Raw genomic sequence first — 23,463 nt, forward strand, 5'->3', positions numbered from 1 at the left:
AAGAATGTCACTAGGAACTCTTCTCCAATGGCTGGCCACGTTTAGGAGGCCAGCCAATGGAGAAGAGGGGCGGGGCTAAACCTCGCTAGTGATGTTCACTCTAAACTATTAAGTCTCGCGAGCGAGACTGCGCATGTGCGCAGTCTTTCGCAGGCCGAGGCCTAAAAAGAACATTAGCAGGTACACTGGCTGTGCGCCACAAACAGGGTGCCCTCTGAAAGCAGGAAAAAGGGACTGCATGGACCCCAAGACATCCCCCTGAAGACTGATGCATTCACTCAGCACTCAGATATTTGCCCTCTTTGTAAAGCAAGATGGTTTCTGCCTGCACTGTGAAAGAGCGGACCAGCTTCAAACAGCCTCTTCGACTTTCACTGTTGCGCTGCCACAAGTTAGCAGCTGATCTCAGGACAGAGCATTACCCGAAAGTACGCACTGTTCCTGTAAGGGCTAGGTCCACCTAGCTAAGGTGCATCGTCGCTCAAGCAGAGTCAGTACACCCTTTACATAATGTGACCCCAAGTGTCTAACTTGAGAATAGTAGTGTTAACGAGAATGGGCAGGGACTCGGAGGCTTCCACACCAGAGAGACTCCAACACGTAGAGCATCCCCAGGGACCAGATTAAGGTGGGATACCCCAGTAGAGAAGCGAGAATGGGAGCGATTCATAGCATTGACACACACGGGTGCAGAAGAGGGTCACATCGGAAGGCTCCGGCGCAGCATCACTATACATGCCTGGAGTACAAGGGAGCTTACTAATCGAACCGAACAATACTCAAGGGGAGTCAGCAGTGCGGGGAGGGGGGGGGGGGTAGTTGTGGTTGATGCCTTATTGTTAGAAGCAAGGGAGGGGGGTATATCCAATGTACTTAGTACATAGCTAAGGGGAATACTATGATCATCCGAATGGACATTTACAGATGGGGCACAGCGAGGGTACTAACAGAACCAGCATGTCAAATGTGTTTTATTGCCTACTCCCGTCCAATGTAAACTGCTACTTTAAAGGAGTTTGATGTAAGCTGCATAAAAGGCAATAAAGATTGTTTAAAAAAAAAACTTGAGAATAGTGAATGCAGGCACTTAAAAATGGCTAAAAGTTCACTACTTCAAGCAACAACCGTTATTGAAGATACCCAAAGACTGTGGTAAGCAAAAACAAAAACAAATGTCTGATCTCTCGCTAGTCTGGGCTGCTACTGCCTGTCAGAGATACTGTGCTTAGCTTCTAATCTCTGTGCTCGCTTCTTGGCCAACGGCTGGGCGAACCCCAAAGGCCAGCAGCCCAGATGGTAAACCCTCCAAGACAGCAAGTTCACCCCCTTCCTTGTCAGCCTTGTCCTACAGCATCCCTTTCCCCCATAAGTCATTCCAGGGACAACTGATTATGGTGCATAGAGAAGGCAGCAGTATTATTTTAGAACATAGTTTAAACAGCTCGCAGCTTACTGGTTGGTCATTTGCAACCATGCTCATTTTTACATTACATTTATGCAGGTGTCTCAGTGTTCTGCAGGGTCTAGGCATCCTTTGCTACCGACTTTGTGGGCAGCCGTTAGATCTGTCCCGCACTGTAAGTGCCCTTCCGCTTGCCCTGGACCCTTGCTGGCCGCTCCCCCGCTCCCCAGTGCCCCTGCCATGTGGCAATCCAAGGACACTGTGTGAGCAGCTCTTCTACTCTGTGGTTGTGTGCTGTCACTTGCTCATCCTGTGTCCCTGCCGTGAGGCATCCCAAGGACACAGTGTGAGTAGCTCTTGTTCTGTCAATGGTTACCTCTGGTCCTTGCTGACCACACTACCCTGCTTGAAGGCCCCTTTTTGCAGGTGTCTCAGTGTTCTCCGGGGTCTAGGCTTCCTTGCTACCGACTCTGTGGCCGGCCGTTAGGTCTGGCCCGGGCTGCAAGTACCGCTCCACTTGCCCTGGGCCCTCCAAGGACACTGTGTAAGCAGGTTTTCTACTCTTTCTGTGGTTGTGTGCTGTCACTTACTCACCCTGTGTCCCTGCCATGAGGCATCCCCTGTGTGACCAGGTTTTCTACTCTTTCTGTGGTTGTGTGCTGTCACTTTCTCACCCTGTGTCCCTGCTGTGAGGCATCCCCTGTCCGAGCAGCTCTGCTACCTATGTTGCTCTCCCCTTCGGGTATCTCTCTGGGCAGCCTCTACCATGCTGCTGACAGTTTACTTATTGGAGGCAGTTCCCCCCTTTTCATGTCGCTCGTGAGTTACCCATCTGCTCCAGAACCCCAACAATGTTGAGTAGGAACATATCCATGGTGCTGTCACTATGTTGAAAGATTGTGATCCAATCTCCCTAGGTGGGAACCCCGCTCTCTCTAGGGCCCTCCACATTATTTCAATGAACTGAAAACTGCTGAGGCAGGACTTGTCCTTGTGCGGAAATAGCGGTACCTGTGTTGGCCCGCCTTGCTCCATGTATTCCCGCATGAGGCAAACCGGGCAGCATGCTGTGTCCTAAATGCAGTCGATCCTTGTGTGTTTCCTTCTGCCTGCTTGGTTTGTTTTTGCCCTGAATAACGCCAACTCGTGTTGCACTGTATATATGCCTTCTAATGCCCCCAGTGACTTTTTAGGACCTGGAAATCGATGAGCCTCCTCCTGACCCGAGCTGTGAGCTGTAGCCTTTCATTGCCATCCTACAGAGGAAAGTTCCTATAGGATCCCCCGATTGCTACATTGGTTTAATAGGCAACCGTGCTCAGGTGTTTCTTTGCCCTTGACCTGCTTCTTCGGCTCCGGAATGCCCAGTCAATGAATGCCGTCACCTCAACCGGACTGATACCCCTCACCCCTTTCAAGCCTGTTATGTTACTGAAGACTTCCCTGCACTTGATTTCTCTTCTCTGTCTCGGGGGCCAGGGCGCTGTCCACCAGCCTCATTGTGCTGTTTCCACCAGTTCCCACAGTTCTCCTGGCACTGGCGTCATGCACTGGTCTGCGTGAGGTGCCAGCTCTCTGAATTTTCCCCACTGAAAATGAGAATTTGTGTCAGCTATTGAGTTATCCAGACCTGCAATGTTTCTTGCCCCAATGGCTATGTTCACCCCCAGTTGGCAACCGACTAGGTGCCACAAGAGCCTCACCACCGCTGGGGACTTCGCTGTTCCCAGGTTGATTGCCTGGACAACTGCGTGATTTGCTTATTGGCTAGCTTGTGTGCCCATTTGGTAAAGGCGAATATAATGGGGAAGAGCTCTAGCAGCATAATGTTGCCTGTGATCCAAGTGCTATGCCAGCTGTCTGGCCACTGTGTTGCTGCCCATGCGGTCCCCAGGATAGTCCCAAAGCCATGGGTGCCTGCAGCACATGAGGGGGCCATTGTAGTTGACCAAGAAAGCGTCCCACTGCCCTAAGTTCTCTTTTACCCCTTGCGTAAGGCACACCCTGTGGTGTCTTTTTGACATCCCCTTGGTCAACCAGTCCAGTCACCTGGTGAAAGGTCGCACTTCAGGGATCACTCTGTTAGCAAAATGTAGTTTCCCCAGCAGCTGCTGCATTTCCCCGAGTGTTGCCTTCTTTCGCTGTCGTAACTATGATTTGGTGCAGCTCGGTGACCTTTCCCGATGATAGCTTGCATGTCCCCTCCACCGAATCCCGCACAATCCCCAGGAAAAATAGCTTGGTGACTGGGTCCTGTTTTGTCTGGCGCTAGCAGGACTCCTAGTTCCTTTGCCAGCCCTTCAAATTGGTGGAGGAGGTTTGTGCATTTCTCCGTTCCTGCCTTACCAGTGGAGAGGAAGTCGTCCAGGTAGTGGACCTGTCCTCCTTCCGGGTGTCGCATGCCCAACACCCATTCCAGGAGGCAGCTAATGACTCAAAATAAGCACAAGATATGGAGCAACCCTTAGTTAGACATTTGTCATAATAGTAGCCCCCATCCAGTTGAAAGCCCAGAAGGTGATAGCTGTCTGGAGTGCACTGGCAGTAAGCGAAAAGCCTTTTTAATCAGCTTCATCGTCTAATGAGGTGTATGCTACTGAGCAGCTGCCCTGCTCCAGCCAATCATTTATGGAATCCCCTTGCTGGTGTGACAGGTGGTGTATGAGTCGGAATTTCCCTGCCTCCTTCTTTGGTACCACTCCTAAGGGAGAGACCATAAGATTCCCCACCTTCTGTCTGGCCGCCTCTAGGTTGTCCTTTATGGATTTCAGATTATGGCTAAGCTGCGGGCCAGCGGGCCCTTGTAAGGAATGGGAAAGCTGTGTGTAAACCCTTCCGATGATTGTTGTCTGTCTGTCTTCTTTGGGTAGTTATTCAGTAGTGCCACTAATCTCCTTGTGTTGATGGGGGTGGGGAGTGATTTGCCCTTCCCCGGCCCCTGTCCCTTCTTGGTCTTGTTCGCATCCTCTGCTGTTTTTTGTTGTTGCCCTTCTCTCTGTTGTGTCCTGACGCTTGTGACTGTTTGCCGTGTGCAGCAGGGTGGGTGCCGCCACAATTCCCACAGCTGTGCTTAAATCTGCAGGCGTAACCCCATTTTCATTCGTCCTTGTCGTATTTCCAGCATGTTGCTGAGCAGCCTTTCCCAACCTTCCCTCCTGGCTGGCCTCGGGCTTTGGGCCCTTGTCCCTGGCCCTCGTACTTCCCTTTGAACCCATATAGATACAAATTGAGCTCCTGCGCACCTAACCCCTCCCTGGCTGGCACCATGTCAGTTGGGAAGCCTTCTATGTCCTGAAGGTCCCACTCTATCTTTGCCCATGTTTGTATCTTCTCCCTGAAACACTTGTCGTACTGTAAACAAGCTTCCCCTGGTACTTCTGGTGTGCTTGTGCACTATTTGTTTGTGCAGGAACAAGGCTACTGCGCTTTATGAAAATATTTTTATGAAGATGCATGCCAGCGTCCTAAAGGCCTGCAGCCAAATTTCTACTGATTTCTCTATTCTGGCTTTGCACCTGTCTCTCCTGTCCTCCTCCTTCTTATCCTCCACTGTCAAGTCTAAACTTGCCTGGCGCACTTTCAGTAAGGAAAATATATTGAAGTATTCCTTCTGCTAAATTCGCTCCTTCACTGCTAGCGGTATGAGGTTAGCTAGCTCCATTAGATGGGTGGTGCTGGGCGGGTCCCCTGGGGATGGGCGTATGTATTGGCTGGCGGGCTTGCCAGCCCACCCTTCCCCTCCCCTACCACAGCCCTTCCAGCTAGACTCCCCCGGTCGTCTCCGCGCCACCTAGGTTGCTTGGGTTGACCGCCCCGCCGGCCTTTCCCAAGCTCCTTGCGCCCTTTGGGTTCTTCTGTGCTTACCCTGTTTGCTCCCTGGGTCCCTCCTTTTGCGGCACAGCTGGCCACGGACCCCACCATCCCAGGTGTATCTAGTCCCCAGGTGTGGACCCCCACCGTATTGCATGCCCGGCCTAGGCCATTGACACCGGGGCATCCATGATGCTGGGTGTGGGTGCATATGCCCCCATGCTTCCCCTTGGAACTCCCTTTCTCTCTGACCTCCCCTCTGGTTTGTTGCCCAGGGTGTCTGGGGCCCCATAGCCCCTGTCCTGCAAAGCTAAATTTACCCCGAGTTGCATGCCATAGTTCGCGATGTGCCCAGGAACCCCTGCAGAACCCAGGGCTTGCCCCTGACCCTCATCACGCCACCCGCCCCTTTTCCTCAGCGATTGTTGCTCACCATGGTGGCCGCTGCGTTGGAGCTCACCTTGATTAATGCCTTCAAGGGGGCTGCCGTCCTGGCTACAGGTCCCTCCTCACCCCTGCTGTAGCATTCTGTGTCAGTGCCATCGACCCCTTTCAGTGGCGTGTGGTGGCGTTTTCCTGCCCCTTCCTTCAGACTTCTTGGTTTGGGGCTTGCAGCCAACCTCCTCCGCCTCATGAGGGGGTACTGCATTGTTATCCATGGCCCGCCTTGCCGGCCTGGTGGCGGCCACTGTTCTGGCTGCATGACCCTTCCCCCGGGCCCTTGGGTGCCTCGTTTGAGACTTTGTGGGTTCCTGCTTTCTCTTAGATGGCAGCTCCTACATGATGCCTAACATGTGCCGATCCATACAGTCTTTCCGTTCCTCGATGTCCTCCAATGTTTTCTTCTGAGGCAATGGTGTTTCATGTGGTCAAAAGGAGGGCCCGTGCCCGATTTTAAACTAATTGACCACTTAGCCCCCTACTCAGTGAATGGGCTGCTTGGTCTGACAGTGGGCACCCAATCCCAGTGCACCCCCCTTTCTCAGGCTTTTCTCTGAGTGCTTCCACCTCCAGGAGGTGTTCCACATGGCCCCCTGCTGGGTCCGGCTTTGTCTTCCCGGCCCATGTCTCGACTTGAACTCCATGCCCACAGAGGATGAGAAAGACGTTCCTCCGTCAGTCAGGGCCCCCAGAAGAAATATAATTCTCTCCTTGTCAGCAGAGCTGTATGCCTGAATGCTGGACAATTCATAGTGTCTGAGGAAGCATCTCTAGTACTACTAGGGCTTTGCCCCACATCAAAACAAAAAAGCGATTCATAAATACATGTTAAAGTTACTTCATGCAACCCGCATACCTACTAATTTCCTTTTAACGGACCACAAAGCTGGGCTTGGTATGCCCCCTCCTTCATTCTTTCTATAACCACCCAATTCCTGCACTCCGTTATAGCGGATTATAGTGCAGCCTTTATCTCCCTCCTGCAGGTGCTGCTTCTTCCTTTTGTGACGGTTCAGCCGTCTTTCTTTTCCTTCGACTTTCCGATCTATGTGTTTTTCCTCTCTTGTGCTTGGCAAATAGCTGATGTGGAAAAATAAGTACAGGTCCCCAGAAATAAGTGCTGATGGCCCGCACTGGCTCAAATAAAGCACTAAATAAAATACATTATTTCTTCAAAGATTTCTTGGGGAGGAGTATCACCACTCAACCTGCCTTGCAGGGCGTACAACATTTGCCAGGGCTGCTTTTGGTTCCCAGTTGAGATGTTTGTGAGTTTGAAGAGTTCAACAAGCACCAAGGCAGAAAAGGAGAAATGTACCTGAGTGCCTACAAGACCACCCATATTTCTATCTTAACTTGTTTTCTAAACATTCAAGAAAAATTAAAAATAAACGTAACAAAATTGATTTGGACCTACAATTGAGGTTGTCATTTCTACAGCTGCTGCAAAAATAAAAATATTTCTGTGAAGTTCACATTTTTTGCAAAGAAGGTGCGCTGTTTCTACATGCCTGCTAGATCCCAGGTACTTAATTTCTTTGGGTATAGAGTAGGCCTGGGCAGTAAATTCTGCTCCGCTTGTGTAATTTGTGTAATATCGCGTTCCGCGTAGAATGCAAAATTGCCCAAAATTCTGCGTTCCGCGGGTTCCGCGAGTTCGCGAAATTTTTTGCTTGTTCGCGTTCTCAAATGCGTGTTCGCAATATATTTCCCCTCGAGCATGCAAACAGCGATTGCGAACAGTAAAAAAGCATTGCAAACAAGCAATTTCTCGTGTTCGCGGAATTTCTGCGCGTTCGCAGAGATTATTTACCATTTCGCGGGGATTTGCGTAACGCGATTACGCAAATTCCACCCACCCCTAATAAAGAGTATATTAAGAAGTTATTTCTAAAGAGAAATACAATCATCTCCTTCAGGAATTTTTTAACATTTTACCATTTATCGTGACTCTGTAGGATACCTCCGTGCAGTTCAGTTTTCTAGTCAGTAATGCCTCATCTGAAGAAATATCTGCAAAAAAAACAAATCATTGCTCAATGTTACATATATAGTGTATACATTCTGTCAGACCTTATATTATTTATGTATGACAAAATTCATGCAGCTCAACATTTCTGGACCAACTGTCCCTCAAAAACAGCATCCCGGTCCCATACAGCCCATCAGTTTGTCTACTTATTTGATTATTATTTGTCAGGCCTGGGGTAGTTAAAGACAATTAGAACATTGGAATGCTGAACGCTCAACTGAAGACAATAGAGTGCTCTTGGCTTCTAATGACTGGTAGAAGCCCGGGGAGCAACATTCCAATGTTTGTTCACAGCTGTTGCTGTGAAGAAAGGCCTCAAGCAGCCCGTGGGGACTTCAACACCCTTGGGCTCCATGAGGCCTTTGTTTAACAAATTAGAACATTATGCCCTCTAGGTGTGGAATGTTGTAATAGCCTTAGAGCCATCCATATTGGGCTCTAACGGCCATTGAAGATCCGCTCCCTTGTTAAAGGCCCGATCCGAGGACCTTTAATGCTGGAGCAGGCCCTTATACGCCGGTAGAGCCTACTACGTCTGGCTTTAAGACTAAATTAGGCAATCTTTGTGACAAATATTGGCATTGGAACCAGAGATGCTAGTTACAATTGCACGCTCACTAAACTGTCAAGTACAGCACACATACAAAGTTATGACAGTATTAAACGATGTCAAGCATAGCATTTTGGTTAGGAAGAGTACAAAACCTATACTGGACATAAGGAACACACCCTTACCCTATGGTGCAAGGGTTCATGGGGCACATGGCAGCCAAACGTGTAACAGTAATCGGAATTGAGAAATTACCCCATATGCTAGTAATATGGACCTTTCTGCTCTCTCCCTTTGTACCACTTTTTCAAATTCCCCCTGTTTTATTGTGGCCTTGACTTTTCAGGGGATGGTGAAGCTGAACATTCAAGTCTCGTTGTCTGCAGGCTGTATGACGCAAAACATTTAGTTCAACTAGCAAAAGTATCACTTAGTAACTATATTGTCCAAGCACCCTTTATTCTTTTAGGTAAATGATATAACTCATTTACATTAGGAAAATGCACTTAGTAACTTCAGGACGTCTTGTGTCATTAATCTTAACTCTGGTGTAAGTATTGAGATTTTAGAAGTCTGGTTTTTGGGACTTGTACACTACCCAAACAGGGTACCGTTGAAAAACTACAGCTAAATATCCGCGTCAGATTCTTCCACACGGTTTGCTTAGTTCAGGGATGAAGAGAATGCACATCACTTCTCAAGGATGAGTCTTGGACTGTTATGCTCTGACAGTCTGAGTTGGGTACTGGTAGCTCATGGCCTCTTCTGCAGGCTCGGGAGGGCAGATTTAGCTCTATTGGGTCAAGAAAGAGCAACAACAGGAAAGAGCCACACAGCCCCCCTTGTGGTAGTCACAGCTAGGGGTGGGGGACCTGACACAACAATGTGGGACACTGGAAAAGATGCCTCCCACCAGTATTCAGTGTTGATGCCAATACAGTCTCATGTGAAGCAGCCATCACAAAGACACTTAGGCCTTCAAGCTTCTTTTCTTCACCTCCGAGAGAAAAGGATTCAGCCTCAATGGCAGAGCCACAGGGTCAATCATGCTACTTGTAAGTGAAGATGACAGGTCAAGGTTGCAGCTGTATTCAAGGGTCAGCGCAGGCCTTCACTGTTGTTGTCAGGGCTGGCAGGCACCACAACCTATGGTAGCTTCTCATGATCTCACAAATGCTAGACTTAGGGGGTCATTACGATGGAGGATTTTCCGCATCCTCCGGGCCGGCGGAAGCCACCGCCGGCCCGGAGGATGCGGAAAATCCTCTGCGGACCCACCGCCACATTAGGATGGCTGGTGGGTCATGGTTTAGGTCCGCAGCTTTTCCGCCGCGGCTGGCTTACAACCGCGGCGGAAAAGCACTAAAATGGTGACGGTGTCTCTCAGACACCGTCAGCCAGATTAGGATGTGCTTGGGAACATGCTTTTCCGCGGCGGCTTTTCCGCCGTGGAAAAGCATGTGTAACTGCACTGTGGGGCCCGTTGCGGGCCCCCTAGGTGTAGTGGGGGGTGCACATGGGGGGTACCATAGGTACCCCCTGCATTTGCGTGCACAATGCAGCAGGCACCGCGCGGTGCCTGCCGCTTTGTGCACGCAAATGCTGTGCATGCATTTTTAACATTGCTGCGGGTGCAGCTTGAAGCTCCACCCGCCGCAATGTTAAAATAGAGGATGTGACTGCCACCCAGGCGGTCACATCCTAATATGCACAGAGGGAACGCCGCAGCCCATGCGGACGTTCCCTCATGCTCTGGGGTCGCGGACGGACTCAAGTCCGTCTGCGATCGTAATGACCCCCTAAGTCTCTGAATTTGAATCATGCAGATTCTCCGCAGAGCAGACAATCTCCCCAATTGGCTTCCTTCTAGATGCAGAAGCAGCTAATCTTGTCTTCAATACTGGGGTCTAGTTGTTACCGATCTAGGAAATGCAGACATATCCTAACTCTGGTTTCAGCCTTCCAATAAGCAGGCGTAGAACTCTTCAAAGTAAAAGGGTAGACTAGATGTGCCAAATGGGTTGGCTTATTTCTAGTACAGACAGTTGGACCCAAACCAAGAGGCCAATAAGATTTAAAATTGCCCCTAACATTCTAGGGAGGAGGCAATCAAAATAAAAAACATTTCCCACAAAAAGCTTTATTTTGAGACATTCCCTTTAAAGAGGCTTGTTGCGAAGCTTACCTGCCAAGGGTTCAATAAAAAAGTAAACAAAAGTGGAGACATTGGACAGCCCAGGCGAACAAAACCCTAGCCTTTGTGGACAACATCATCTTTATATATCTCAAAGCCGATAAAAACAAAATTCAAGGTGCGCTCTATATAATCCAGGAATTCACAACAGTAGGTGGTTGTAAAATCAACCATTCAAAATCGGATGTTTTGTTGTTTAAAGCTGGGTCCTAATCGCCAAGTACGTTATTTGGGATTTTTTTATAGCAGATTTGTTCCAACTCAATTATTGGACTGCTTTGGGGAAAGTTAAGGATTTATTAAGTAGGTGCGCTCTTATTCCATTATCCTTAGTTGGACGTGTGTCACTGTTAAAAATGTTGACTTTACCATTATTCCTATATTGTTTTGCTAATGTTGCAATTTAAGTTAATAACTCATAGTGCCATGAAGTCGACTCTCTCCTCAGAAAGTGTATATGGAGTACCATCTCAAATGCAAAATTTGAATGGGAAACAGCCAAGTGGCAAGAAATCAATAGGGCCCTTGATCACAAGGACAGTAAAAAAATTTGGAATCTTGTCCACCACGGGAAAGTAGAAGGTAGTACTACACTTGACCCTAACATTGATGAGGGCACCTGGTTCTCGTATTTTAAGGAACTGTACTCTCCTTCCCCCTTAGAATCAAATTTAAATAACACTCCAGTTTGTAATTTTAACCCCTGAAGTCTACTTGATGCACCCCCATTTGTATTAGGAGAAGTGGAATCCGCCCTGGCTAAATTGCAACCCAATAAAGCCCCAGGATTGGATAAAATCCCGGGTGACTTATTTAAAAGTGATCAGCTAATCTGGGCCCCCTACCTTGTGGCATTTTTTAATGCAATTCAGTACGGTCTCCCTGCCCCGCCGACGTGGGCTGGCGCTGAGATCGTCCCAATCTACAAAAAGGGATCCCCATTGGAACCTTCGAATTACAGACCTATTAGCCTTATCGACGTTCCGCAAAAACTGTATGGGAAGTTATTGCTGGGAAGATTGCAGGAATGGATCGAAGAACAGGCTATACTGACCCCTCTTCAAGCAGGCTTCAGGGCCAAGATGTCTACAGTGGATCAACTATTTAGGTTACAGCTGATTCACTGGAAGCATGTAATACTCGAGCAGGGGAGTTTATACCTCACGTTTGTTGACTTAAAGTCAGCTTTAAACATGGTTGACCAAGATCAACTATGGAAGATCCTGGATATCATGGGGGTCCCACCTTATCTCTGTTTACAACTGCAACCCCTTCATGAGGGCACTTATGCCAGAGTGAGGTATGGAAAAGATGCACAACTCACGGCCCCATTTCCGGTTGATAAGGGGGTCCGTCAGGGCTGTGTACTGGCGCCAACCCTCTTTTCACTCTTCCTTAATGGTTTAGTGGAAGATTTATACCACGCAAAGGATCTTGATTCCCCAAAAATAGGCTCCCGCAAATTTCGCGCACTGATGTTTGCGGATGATACCCTCCTCCTATTAAAGTCACCCATGGGGATGCACAGAGTATTAAGGGAATTTACAGATTTTTTGTAAGAAGAGGAAACTCCAAGTTAATATCAACAAAACAAAATATATGGTGTTTAGCGCCAAATCTTCTTCCTACCCCCGCCCAGTTATGAATGATACTCCATTGGAGCGTGTCAGTGTTTTTGAATATCTAGGACTGAAACTGAATGATAAAATGACATGGACCCCCCAAATTGAAAAGGCAAATCTGAGGCTTACTCAGACAATAGGTGGGATAAGGAAAGTTAACAATGGCTGTTCACTGAAGGCAATTAGTCCCCTACTGGAGATCTATAAAGTGCAAGCTCGTTCGTCGGCTTTGTATGGGGCGGAACATTGGGGGCACAGTAAAACCAAAACATTAACGATAACTGAAAATAAATTCCTCCGAGGTACCATAGCGTTGCCAACTAACAACCCACTGGTCCCACTTAGGATGGACCTCGGTGTCCTCCCTGTGGCGGATCTTATCTCAAGCCGACCATTGCTATACTGGCCTCGGCTTTGGAGTACTGCTGAATTTGGCCACTACAGGGAGGCGCTCACAATGATTTTACAGCTACCAGGAGCAGTGGGAAGAATACCTTGGCTGTCCTTTGTAAGGGACTCCTTTAAGGCAATTGGGAGGGAGGATCTTTGGGCAACCCCGGAGGAAGCATGTGCAATTACCTCGAAAAAAACCTTATCCAAACTCCTGAAAGATTATAATTTGTTTTCTCTAAATCAAGTGTATTCCACCGCAAGCTTGACTTGGGTGTTTCTGAACTACAAATCTAGTTATTCTTTCGAACAGGCTTTGGACATAATACATCCATCGTCGACAAGGAGGATTTTCCTCCAATTCAGATATGACACCCTTCCGTTATTTTCAACAACAAACAAGTGGACAGATGATTCTTGCTATCTCTGCCCTGGTTGCCATGTGAAAGAAGAAACGGAAGCTCATGGGGTCTTTTTTTGCCCGGCCTATAAGCAGTGTAGGAAAAAATGGACCATACAAATATGCAGGAACCTGGGCATAAGGAATTATTCGGTTACACTCAGAATTTTAAAATCTGGGATGGAACCATTGTTTGTTTTAGCAATGTCTAAATTTCTTCAGGAAATGTGGATAAAGCGAGGGTGATCCTTAGAAATCGATGTCTAGACAACATGATTTTCTAGTTTCAGTAGTTTCACTCTGTAGTGTGTGTAAATGTAAATGTATTGGCATTTATATAGCGCACTACTTACCCGTAGGGTCCCAAGGCGCTTCGACCGCTGCGAAACCCTTCCTGGCTTCCCTGAGAGATGGTCCCTTAATGGGTATCTCCAGGGTGAGACCAGGCATCCCCGGCGGTCTGGTGGGGCCGTTAGTGAAGATGAGGCAAGCTAATGCCCAGAGTTGCCGAGTGTGATCGCTGATCAGAGTGGGCACCGAGGCGAGAGAATTATCGAGTCCGCTGACCCTGGTCCAGAAACCTGCCGCGCCGGGAATCGAACCCTGGTCCCGGGCCGTCCTCTGCTCTCGGGTCTGCCGCCTCTAACCAGTGAGCCACACTACTTCACTATGTTTGTTTTTAATCGGCCCCAATATAATGTTTAATAGATTTTTAACGTCTTTTATATTAACTTATTTTTTTTAGACAATTGGGCCCCAAATGCTAAAACTGTATGAATTTTGTGAATGGTATGACCTCTGCTGCTCTTTACTGTTTTTTTATAATGCCACAATCGCAATTGAAGATATGGATGTTATAATTTATATTGTTGTATTTTAATCTCTGTACTTTTATGACCTAATAAGTCGAAATAAAGTTATTATGAGATGCAGAAGCAGCTAATCTTGTCTTCAGTACTGGGGTCTAGTTGTTACCGACCTAGGAAATGCAGACATATCCTACATCTGGTTTCAGCCTTCCAATAAGCAGGCGTAGAACTCTTCAAAGTAAAAGGGTAGACTAGATGTGCCAAATGGGTTGGTTTATTTCTAGTACAGACAGTTGGACCCAAACCAAGAGGCCAATAAGATTTAAAATGGCCCCTAACATTCTAGGGAGGAGGCAATCAAAATAAAAAACATTTCCCACAAAAAGCTTTATTTTGTGACATTCCCTCTAAAGAGGCTCATTGCGAAGCTTACCTGCCAAGGGTTCACTAAAAAAGTAAACTAAAGTGGAGACATTGGACAGCCCTGGCGAACAAAACCCTAGCCTTTGTGGACAACATCATCATTATGTATCTCAAAGTCGATAAAAACAACATTGAAGGTGCGCTCTATATAATCCAGGAATTCACAACAGTAGGTGGTTGTAAAATCAACCATTCAAAATTGGATGTTTTGTTGTTTAAAGCTGGGTCCTAATCGCCAAGTACGTTATTTGGGATTTTTTTTTAGCAGATTTGTTCCAACTCAATTATTGGACTGCTTTGGGGAAAGTTAAGGATTTATTAAATAGGTGCGCTCCTATTCCATTATCCTTAGTTGGACGTGTCTCACTGTTAAAAATGTTGACTTTACCATTATTCCTATATTGTTTTGCTAATGTTGCAATTTAAGTTAATAACTCATATTGCCATGAAGTCCTGTTCTGTTTTCTGCCCCCTCCACCCTTCCTTCTTCTTCACCTATCTCTCCATTCTTTCTACTTTGCGTCTTGTTTTTCTTCTTTGTGGTCATTTGAAATTGTTACCACTATCTGCTGTGTCCTCTGCCTCTCAACGCATGGCCTCAGCTGAGGTACTGTCAAAACTACTTGCCCTCAGCTGCTTCATATGCCGACTCCCTGTAGTTATTCTCTGTGGCAAACCATGGCATCTCCATAGTCTACCAACGTTGATTATTGTTGAACCACATATTTCACCACGGTCTCTTTGCACCTTTCCTTTAATTGATTTAGAATTGTCCTTTTTTGGTTAAAACAGTTTTAGCTTTCTACATAACAAGTGTATCTTTCTTTTTTAAGTTTATTTTGGTTTTAATAAACTTGGGTGTTTTATCTGATGCTTAGTATGAAGGTTCGGCTTGTTACTAGTGTACATTTAACTCCAGTGATTATACTAGAGTTTTATATAGTATGCTGGCACATCATAGTACATGTGCTTAGGGACAATAGGTTCGAGATAATTCAGGACATGTTTCAGGAGCTGGTAGTGCACAGTGTTTCCTATGTGTTTTTAAGTGAAAAAGTTGGGCAAAAGAATGAGAGAGAAAAAGAGGGAGGGAGAAACTGAAAAGTCAGGGACCTAGCTGCGCCAAAAAAAAACATTTGCAAACACAAAGAGATGATGGACGGAGCGCTGAAACTTTCCAGACACTCACCCACCAGAAGCTTTTGGATCAGGGTTTAATCCATCATCATTCTTTAACTCACTTCGCCACCCCAAGTCAGGCCCAGCCATATACCTATCAGTCTTGAACTGGGGTGGCAAAGTGAGCTAAAGAACGATGATGGATTAAACCTAGATCTGTGACTGGGGGTGAGTGTCTCAAAAATGTCAGTGCTCCGTCCATCATCTCCTTGTGTTTGATTTGCTCACCCTAAATTGGGAGGTTATGCCCAGATGTGGGTCCCTTGCTCAATTTGCCACTGGATTCAAGCTAGCCTGGCTGATGAGGGGTGAAATCCCAAAACCGGTCCCAGGATGCTTGTTTCCAGTCCAGGGAAGACCTGGCTTGGCGCCGTTCAGGCTCGACTGCTCCCATGAGGAACAGGGTCAAGACTGATTGGCATATGGCTGGGTCTGAACTTTGCCGCAAAGTGAGCTAAAGAACAATGATGGATTAAACCCAGATCTGTGTCTGGGAGTGAGTGTCTGAAAAGTTTCAGTGCTCTACCCATCATCTCCTTGTGTTTGCTTTGTTCGCCCACATTTGGCAGGGTGTGCCCAGATGTGGGTCCCTTGTTCACTTTGCCACTGGATTGAAGCTAGCCTAGCTGATGAGGGGTGAAACCACAAAACCTGTCCCAGGATGCTTGATTCCCGTCCAGGAAAGCCCTGGCTTGACAGTTCGGGCTGGACTGTTCCGATGAGGCACAGGGTCAAGACTGATTTGCATATAGCTGGGTCTGAACTGAGGTGGCGAAGTGAGCTAAAGAACAATGATGGATTTAAACCAGATCTGTGACTGGCAGTGAATGTCCGAAAAGTTTCAGTGCTCCGTCCATCTTCTCCTTGTGTTTGCTCAAAACAAAAGTTTGAGCACTGCACAGATGTCTTCGTTTTTTTGGGAACCAATGCTTGACTACAAGTCAGGACCAGTAGAATTTTGTTATTTGGCTTCTGATCCTTTTTGGGGATCTACTTATTAGCATTTTAGCATTCACTGTAGCTGCATTGGAAGGAAAACAGGGGCATCTTTGGGGCTGAACGCTGCATGGTCCCGGTGGGCAGAAGATAGAGGCGCCTGCAGCAGTGGCAGCTCCTCCGTTAAGGCGAAGGAGCATCATCCCACTGCTCTGTGAGCAGTAGTTAAAGAAAACTAAATAGATAACTAGTGTTATTATCATTTTAGTTTTCCTTTCCTGATGCTGGGTGGGGTGGCGCTGGGCTGCCAGAGCAGGGCAGGGGAGGAGTGGTTTGTCCACTCCAAGGTGCACAATAACGCTTTGACCGGCCCTCCCGACCCGGGCCAAACTGGCATGCACACTTTGCATGTTCTGCACCCAGGCTGCATTACAGCCTGGGTGCCGAACATGCCCCAAGCTCTCATTCCCTACCTGAGTGCCGATCCAAGGGGCTCAGACCAATCACAGCTCTGCATTGCAGCATTGTAATTGGCTAGGGGAGTCAGGAGCCTGTTCCTGCTTCCAGGAGCGAGAGGTGGGGTCGAGCAGACAGAGAGGTGGCTGCCGGCCAGGTGGCCGGCCTTAAGGTAAGTGGGGGTTTTTGTGTGTTTGTTTTCATTTACAACCCTCCTTATCCCCGTGCCCTGTCCCGTCAACCCTGGTAAATAGAGGCCGCCATTGGGCTGCAGTCCTGCTTCAACCATTCCTGTTCTTTAGCCAGATCCCATCAAAACACTTCAGTGGGTTAGACAGCAGTCCCCAGTATTGCAGCCCTTGGAGAAATGTCCGATTGTCTGCCTGGCCAGTACGGCTATGGACTCATTGAAATGGTAAGTGTCTCTTCATTGGTCTGGTAAGGTAGGTTTAAGATCATGAGATATATGAGTTGAGGAGTGTTCAGGAAGGCTGAGTTATTTGAACAGAGATGAGTCTCCTTCGGCAGTAACATCTCCTGTGCTCTCGAAACCTGGAAAAAGGTAGTGGTCAAGGAGCTAAGAGAGGACTCCCTTAGCAGAGGGGCTAGATACCATGAAACAGTGTTTAGCACCTATGACCTAAATCATGGAGAACTAGGAATCTTCCCAATTCACGCACGATCATCAGAACACAAACATTGTGACTTTTATCTGAATGTAGACTGTAGGGGGTTGTATCAGACTATCATTGTCAGAATATTGTCTGACACCAATATTTTGTCCCACATGGCATCTACAAAAATATCACCCTATTGGAGTTAATAGAAAATCTACCCGAATGAGATAATAATTTTTAGGACGTGATATTTATGTCAGATGATATTTCTGTAGTTGATGATCTCACAAACAACCAACTGTAGGGAACACTAAAACCAGTGAAACCCACAGCAGTTAATGTCAATGATTCAATTATTTTCTCTCGTCATATTCCTCCAAAGTCCTGTTTCCAACTAAGGCTCCCTTGGAGCATGAGAAACCTCATCCCTGCACACAACCTTAAACCTGTTGTCCAGGCACTTGTTATCTCCAGACTAGAATATGGATTTTCGCTCCTTTCTGGCATTCCCAAAGTTCATCTAAGTCCTCTCAGAGCAGTCCTACATAGGGCGGCCTGCTTCGTGACAGGACACAAGAAATTCATCCACATCTCCCCCATTCTACCCTCCCTTCAGTGACTCTCCATAGAAGTGAGCGCTCCTTTAAAAACTGCCTCGATCACTTCTAAGGCTATTCACTCCTCGTTACCCTCGTACCTCACTGAGAAACTGAAAATCTCAGGAGCCGACCATGACCCAAGAAACGCTAAACTGCTCATCCTCGAATTTGCCGCCCTCTAACACGAGTGCCACATGAAACAATTGTTCTTGGGAAACACCACAAGATTAAGGCATTGTTATGTTATGTTATGGTAATATGTATTTATTCAGCGCACGTACGCCCGCGGGCTTCATGGCGCTATCGGAATTTAGGGAACACAACATAGCACTTTAGAGGGCACACTCCACACTATTCTAAGGGTAGGCCTGTCCAAAAAGCCACGTCTTAAGGGCGTGTCTAAAAGTAAGAAGATCATCACACTGTCTTAGAGGCAGTGGTAGAGAATTCCATAGGGAGGCAGCAAGAAAATGAAAGCAACTGCCTCCCTGACGTTTCTTCTTAAACAAAGGGACAACTAACAAGTCTTTGTGAGCAGAGCGAAGGTTACGTGAGGGGGCATACTTAAGTACCAAATTCCTTATGAATTTGGGACCCTTACTCTGCAGGGCTTTAAAAATGATGCAGCCAGCCTTAAATGCAACCCTTTGAGCCACTGGTAACCAGTGTAGTTTTTCTAGACTGGGTCTGATGGACTGCCTTTTAGGTTGCTTACAAATGAGTCTGGCTGCCTGATTCTGAACAAATTGCAGTCTCTTTAGCTGACCTGCTGGGAGTCCTAAGTACAGACTATTCGAGAAGTCAAGTCGAGACAGTACTAGGGCAATAGTTACCTGGATCAGGGCAGAGTGAGTTAAAAATGGGCTATTTTCTTTATCTTTCTAAGCTGAAAGAAGCTAGATGATACTACCGCCCCTATCTGACCTTTGAGTGACAGATCTTCACTAAGAGTCACCCATAAACTCTTAACCATGGGCGATTTAGTGGGTGGAACCCCCATGTTAGGTGGCCAAAAATAAGTGCCCCAACTGATTTCACTCTTCCCGGGCAAGATAAGTTCGGTCTTGCCCGGGTTTAGTTTGAGGTGGTTCAGATTCATCCACCTTTGGATGTGGGTCATAGTGTTCTGAAATTCAATCACAGCACCTGCAGAGTTTAAAGAAAAAACAAGTTGCAAATCATCTGCGTAATTAAAAATCGTAGCTTTGTGATTTTTTAGGAATATAATAATGGGCGAAGGTACAAATTAAACAATAATGGGGATAGAGAAGATCCATGAGGGACCCCACAAGTAGATGAGGTTCTTGGGGCCGTAAAAGTCCCTAATCTAACTGATTTCCTGCGTTCAGAGATAAAGGAAGTTAGCCAGCTCAGAGCAGGTCCCCTGAGGCCGGCCTGCTTGACACGGCTGACAAGGATGGAGTAGTCAACCGTGTCGAACGCGGCCGACAAGTCAAGGAGCACAAGAGCCTGATGGATGTCTTTATCCGCATTGGATCTAAGAGTATTCTGAACAGCAAATATCACGGTAGAGTGGCATGGACGGAAGCCTGCCTGATTCAACTCCAAATATTCAGACATTTCAAAAAAACTAGAGAGGCAGTTAGAGACATGGGCTTTCAAAATTTTTGACAAGTGGGGTAAAAGGGAGATCGGCCTGTAATTGGTTAGGTCTTGTGGGTCAATACCAGGTTTCTTTGTTAAAGGGATTAACAATGCGTTATTAAAGCTACTAAGTACCTTGCCCTGTGCAAGTGACTCATTTAAAAAAGAGAGAATGCTTTGTGGGATAGCCATACCTATCTCTCTGAAAATGTGAGGTGGACAAATATCATCAGGTGATCCAGACTTAACACGCGAGAGAAGTTCAGAGAAGGTTTTAAGATCGATAAAAGGAAGGGTATCTAATGTAATGGGATTATAAAATATATCATCCAACAGGATCGGGGCAGGGGAACTAATTATGCTCTGTTTTTTAGTGATCATTTTCTCTCTAAAAAACTCATTTAGAGAGTCGCATAATTTTTGTGTGGGGATTACGACAGGAGCTGTTCTGTCACTGTTACAGAGGTCGTTCACTATATTGAACACCTCCTTTATTTAGAGTTTAAAATTTTGGCCGAAAATTAATCAGTTTTATGTTTGAGAATGGTCTTTTTTGTCTTATCTCAAGCTTTTGTTTGTTCAGTTCCGGGGTAACCATTTATGAGCATCATTCGTGCGTGATCTGGAAAAACTCACAGGGGGAGCGTGGATATCCGCAGCCTCTTGAAGCCATTGTGAAAGCGACTCCTCCCTGAAATCTATATCCTTGCATTCTGAGGGCAGGGTAGTGGCCAGGGTATCTAAAAATGCTGGTAGGTTAATGGACTTCCATTTCCTATTTTCCCCGCCCGCCCGCAGCACCGACTTAATAGTCATATTAACAATAAGTCAAAAGTGTATAAAAAATTATCTGACCAAATACAAGGTCGGATGGAGGGGGGAGACAGAGAGAGATTATGGGACCAGAGTTGGTCCAAACTGTGACCTTTCTGATGGGTGGGAGAGTGTATATGCTGAGTTAAGTTCATGTCCAGTAATAGGTCCTTAAATTCTGCTGCCTGGGAATCAACGGCCACATTATCGAACCAGTAGTTAAGGTCCCCAATTAAATTTTTTTTAGAATAGTTAGTCACATGAGAAGCCAGTTGTTCTGCTAATAATGAAGGAAAGGTATGCATGGATTGAGGGGGACGATACAGTAAGACTAATAACAGAGCCCCGCTATCGGTGTCGATCTTAATGACAATATTCTCTGTATCGGTAAGAGACAACGATGGAAGTTCTCGAAATTTAGGAGTTTTAAGAATGATAGCGGCTACTCCCCCACCCATTTTCCCGAGTGGACGGTTGGCCATAATAATGTAGTAGTCAGAGGGGAGTGATGCAAGAATATCTGGCAATGAATCTTGAGTAAGCCAGGTTTCTGTTAAACAGAGAATGTCTGGTTTTTCAGAGGTCAACAAAAGAAAAATATCCAACTGATGTTTAGTCATTGAGTGTGTATTAAGATAAATACACCGAAGCTCCAGCGTAGAGTTAGTAGACAAAGGGGAGCTAGTACGCGAAAATTTCCTGAGCTTAAAGTCAGCTGCTGAGGTCTTGACTTTTGAAATACCATACTGGGAGGTGCGTTTTAATAAATGCAAGGGTAAAGGAGGGCACAGGTTTTCAGGGGGTCTAAGTGTAAGTAGGTCAGAGGCAGTGTAAATATAATTTTGGCCAGAATCTGAGGCCCCTGGCCCGAACGTTCGCAGACGGGCGTACCTTAAGCGCATCTTCGGCGCGCCATCGTCGCGCCCGCTGTGCTCACGTAGACACATTGCGTTATATGGGAGGCTGACTCGGGTCTAAGTGTCCTTCAGGCTCCTCCCAATATGGCGTCCGCTCTCCACCGACCGGCACGAAGAGCCGCGGTGAGAGAGCCGCCCTCCACACGAACGGCAGAAGGAGCCGCGATGGACCGGGGCGGATGGGAGCACACAACAGGTGATGACACAGTACCCAAATTAAAATAAGCAATTAATTTTAAAAAAAGCTAAGCGCCTGCCTCTAAACATGCAGAGCGCCGCCATAAGGCAGATACAAGAGATACAAATATATTCGTGTGCCACAGTGTTTCCCCTTGAGCGTGCTGGCTCCCAGTGGAAACCAGGAACTGCCACTAACCTGGAAAGCCACAGGAGACCAGCAATCCTCAGCTGCTTTATGCGAAGGAGCGTCGGGCAGCTGGACTGCTGACTCGGGTCTAAGTGCCCTTCAGGCTCCTCCCAATATGGCGCCCGCTCTCCAACGACCGGCACGAAGAGCCGCGCCCTCCACACGAACGGCAGAAGGAGCCGCGATGGACCAGGGCGGATGGGAGCACACAACAAGTGATGACACAGTACCCAAATTAAAATAAACAATTAATTTTAAAAAAAAGCTAAGCGCCTGCCTCTAAACATGCAGAGCGCCGCGATAAGGCAGATACAAGAAATAAAAATATATTCGTTTGCTACAGTGTTGCCCCTTGAGCGAGCTGGCTCTCAGTGGAAACCAGAAACTGCCACTAACCTGGAAAGCCACCAGATTGTCTCTCGCTGAGGCTCCATCAGACCACATGTCATGTCCCCTTCAAAAAGACCTAAAGGCCTTCTCTTGGAACAACACCTGGCCTGACTCCTTTCCACCTTCTTCATGCTCCTGCCAAGTGTGGACCAATCTCAACCAGCACGAACAATAGTTGTCCAGCTAACGGTACTATACCACCTGCTTGTCACTGCTATGCCTTACAATGAATATTTGCGAAACGATCTACTTCATATGGAGACCAACTTAGTGCTCTTTCAACCTTTAATGTGGCATGTATATATCTTCTATGTGGTATTGATACGTGCTGTGTAGAATGTACCACCTGCTTGTCACTGCTATGCTTCACATTGAAAACGTATAAAGCGCTATACCTCACGGGGAGGATAACCAAGGTTTACTCTCCACATATAATGTAACATGTCTATCTTCTATTTATTATTGGTACATTCTGCTTTATTGAAAAGGGCTCTGAAGCCTATGGGCCATGTCTGTGCTATATTAAATCACAAAAATTAATATAAATAAACTAAAATTCCACTGCAGCATTCAGTGGGACTTCTTTATGACGATTTCTCTGAGAAGGGATAGAAATAAGAACTGCAGGTGTCTTAAAAAAAGATTGGCTTCAAAACGTATGATATATACATTGAATTATGACGTACTATTTAAAGGTCAAATTTGTTTATGTTTCACCATTAAAAGTGATAAAATGGGGCATACATCCAAACATTTATATATAAAATAAGTAACTTCTTTCTGCATAGAAATTCCAGTCATTTTCTATTTCAACAGTACAGGTCGGAGATGAAGTGGTAATGTCCATTCTAAGATTGCAGTTCTGCTAGAAGCTCAGGGACTGATAGCCATAAAAAGAAGTGCTGCTACAATCCTACTAAAGTATACAGCCCTGCTCAGAACCTATACATTCACAGAGAGACCACCTCCTGCAGCAGAAAGTTTAACACTTACTTGGATTCTGGGAGCTTTGTTTTCCCGACAAAAGCATGAGGTGATGGCTCCAGAGCTGTCTTACTGCTGCCGCCCGCCCAGCAGGAATGTGTGGTTCCACCTCCAGCCCCATTGCCTGCAACATTTTCCTGCGTATGTCCAACAGCAACCGCGCCCTGCAGCTTCAAACGAGACAAAAGGGAAGTGACTGAGCAGTATGTTAGTTATTCTGCTATATTTACTCCTTTTAGAAATGCATACAGTGCACAAGCCCCACTTAAACTATCCATATGTAGCCAAAATTACAAAAAAATAAATTTTAAGGAAAACTTCAATATTACAATAGTGGTAAAATAAAATCTTCTGCTCAACAAGCAAGCTATAATTGCTTCCAGGGATACAAAAGCTAAAGAAACCTCAAGTGGCTTCATGGCAGTGTGATACCTTAGTTTTTTTAATTCAATACCACATCCTGTTGTTGGACTTGCTGTTTTAATGTAAGCATTTTAAGTATAGACTCAAAAATCTCAGTGTGCAAA

At 46.5% G+C, this 23,463-nt stretch overlaps 1 protein-coding gene across 1 annotated transcript in view; it reads right to left on the reverse strand.

Moving 5' to 3' along the window:
- Positions 1-23,100, reverse strand: part of LOC147666289 (inhibin alpha chain-like) — a 54,567-nt gene extending 31,467 nt beyond the window's left edge. The window contains exons 1-2 of the mRNA XM_086949156.1: positions 22,946-23,100; positions 7,592-7,666 (exon numbers count right to left, since the gene is read on the reverse strand). Coding sequence (XP_086805282.1) covers positions 7,592-7,666; positions 22,946-23,069 — 199 coding nt within the window. The 5' untranslated portion in view covers positions 23,070-23,100. The remainder of the gene's footprint in view (positions 1-7,591; positions 7,667-22,945) is intronic.
- Between the last annotated feature and the right edge of the window lie 363 nt (positions 23,101-23,463).

The sequence above is a fragment of the Lissotriton vulgaris genome, unplaced genomic scaffold (genome assembly GCF_964263255.1).
Source record: "Lissotriton vulgaris unplaced genomic scaffold, aLisVul1.2 SCAFFOLD_970, whole genome shotgun sequence".
NCBI classification, from domain to species: Eukaryota; Metazoa; Chordata; class Amphibia; order Caudata; family Salamandridae; genus Lissotriton; species Lissotriton vulgaris.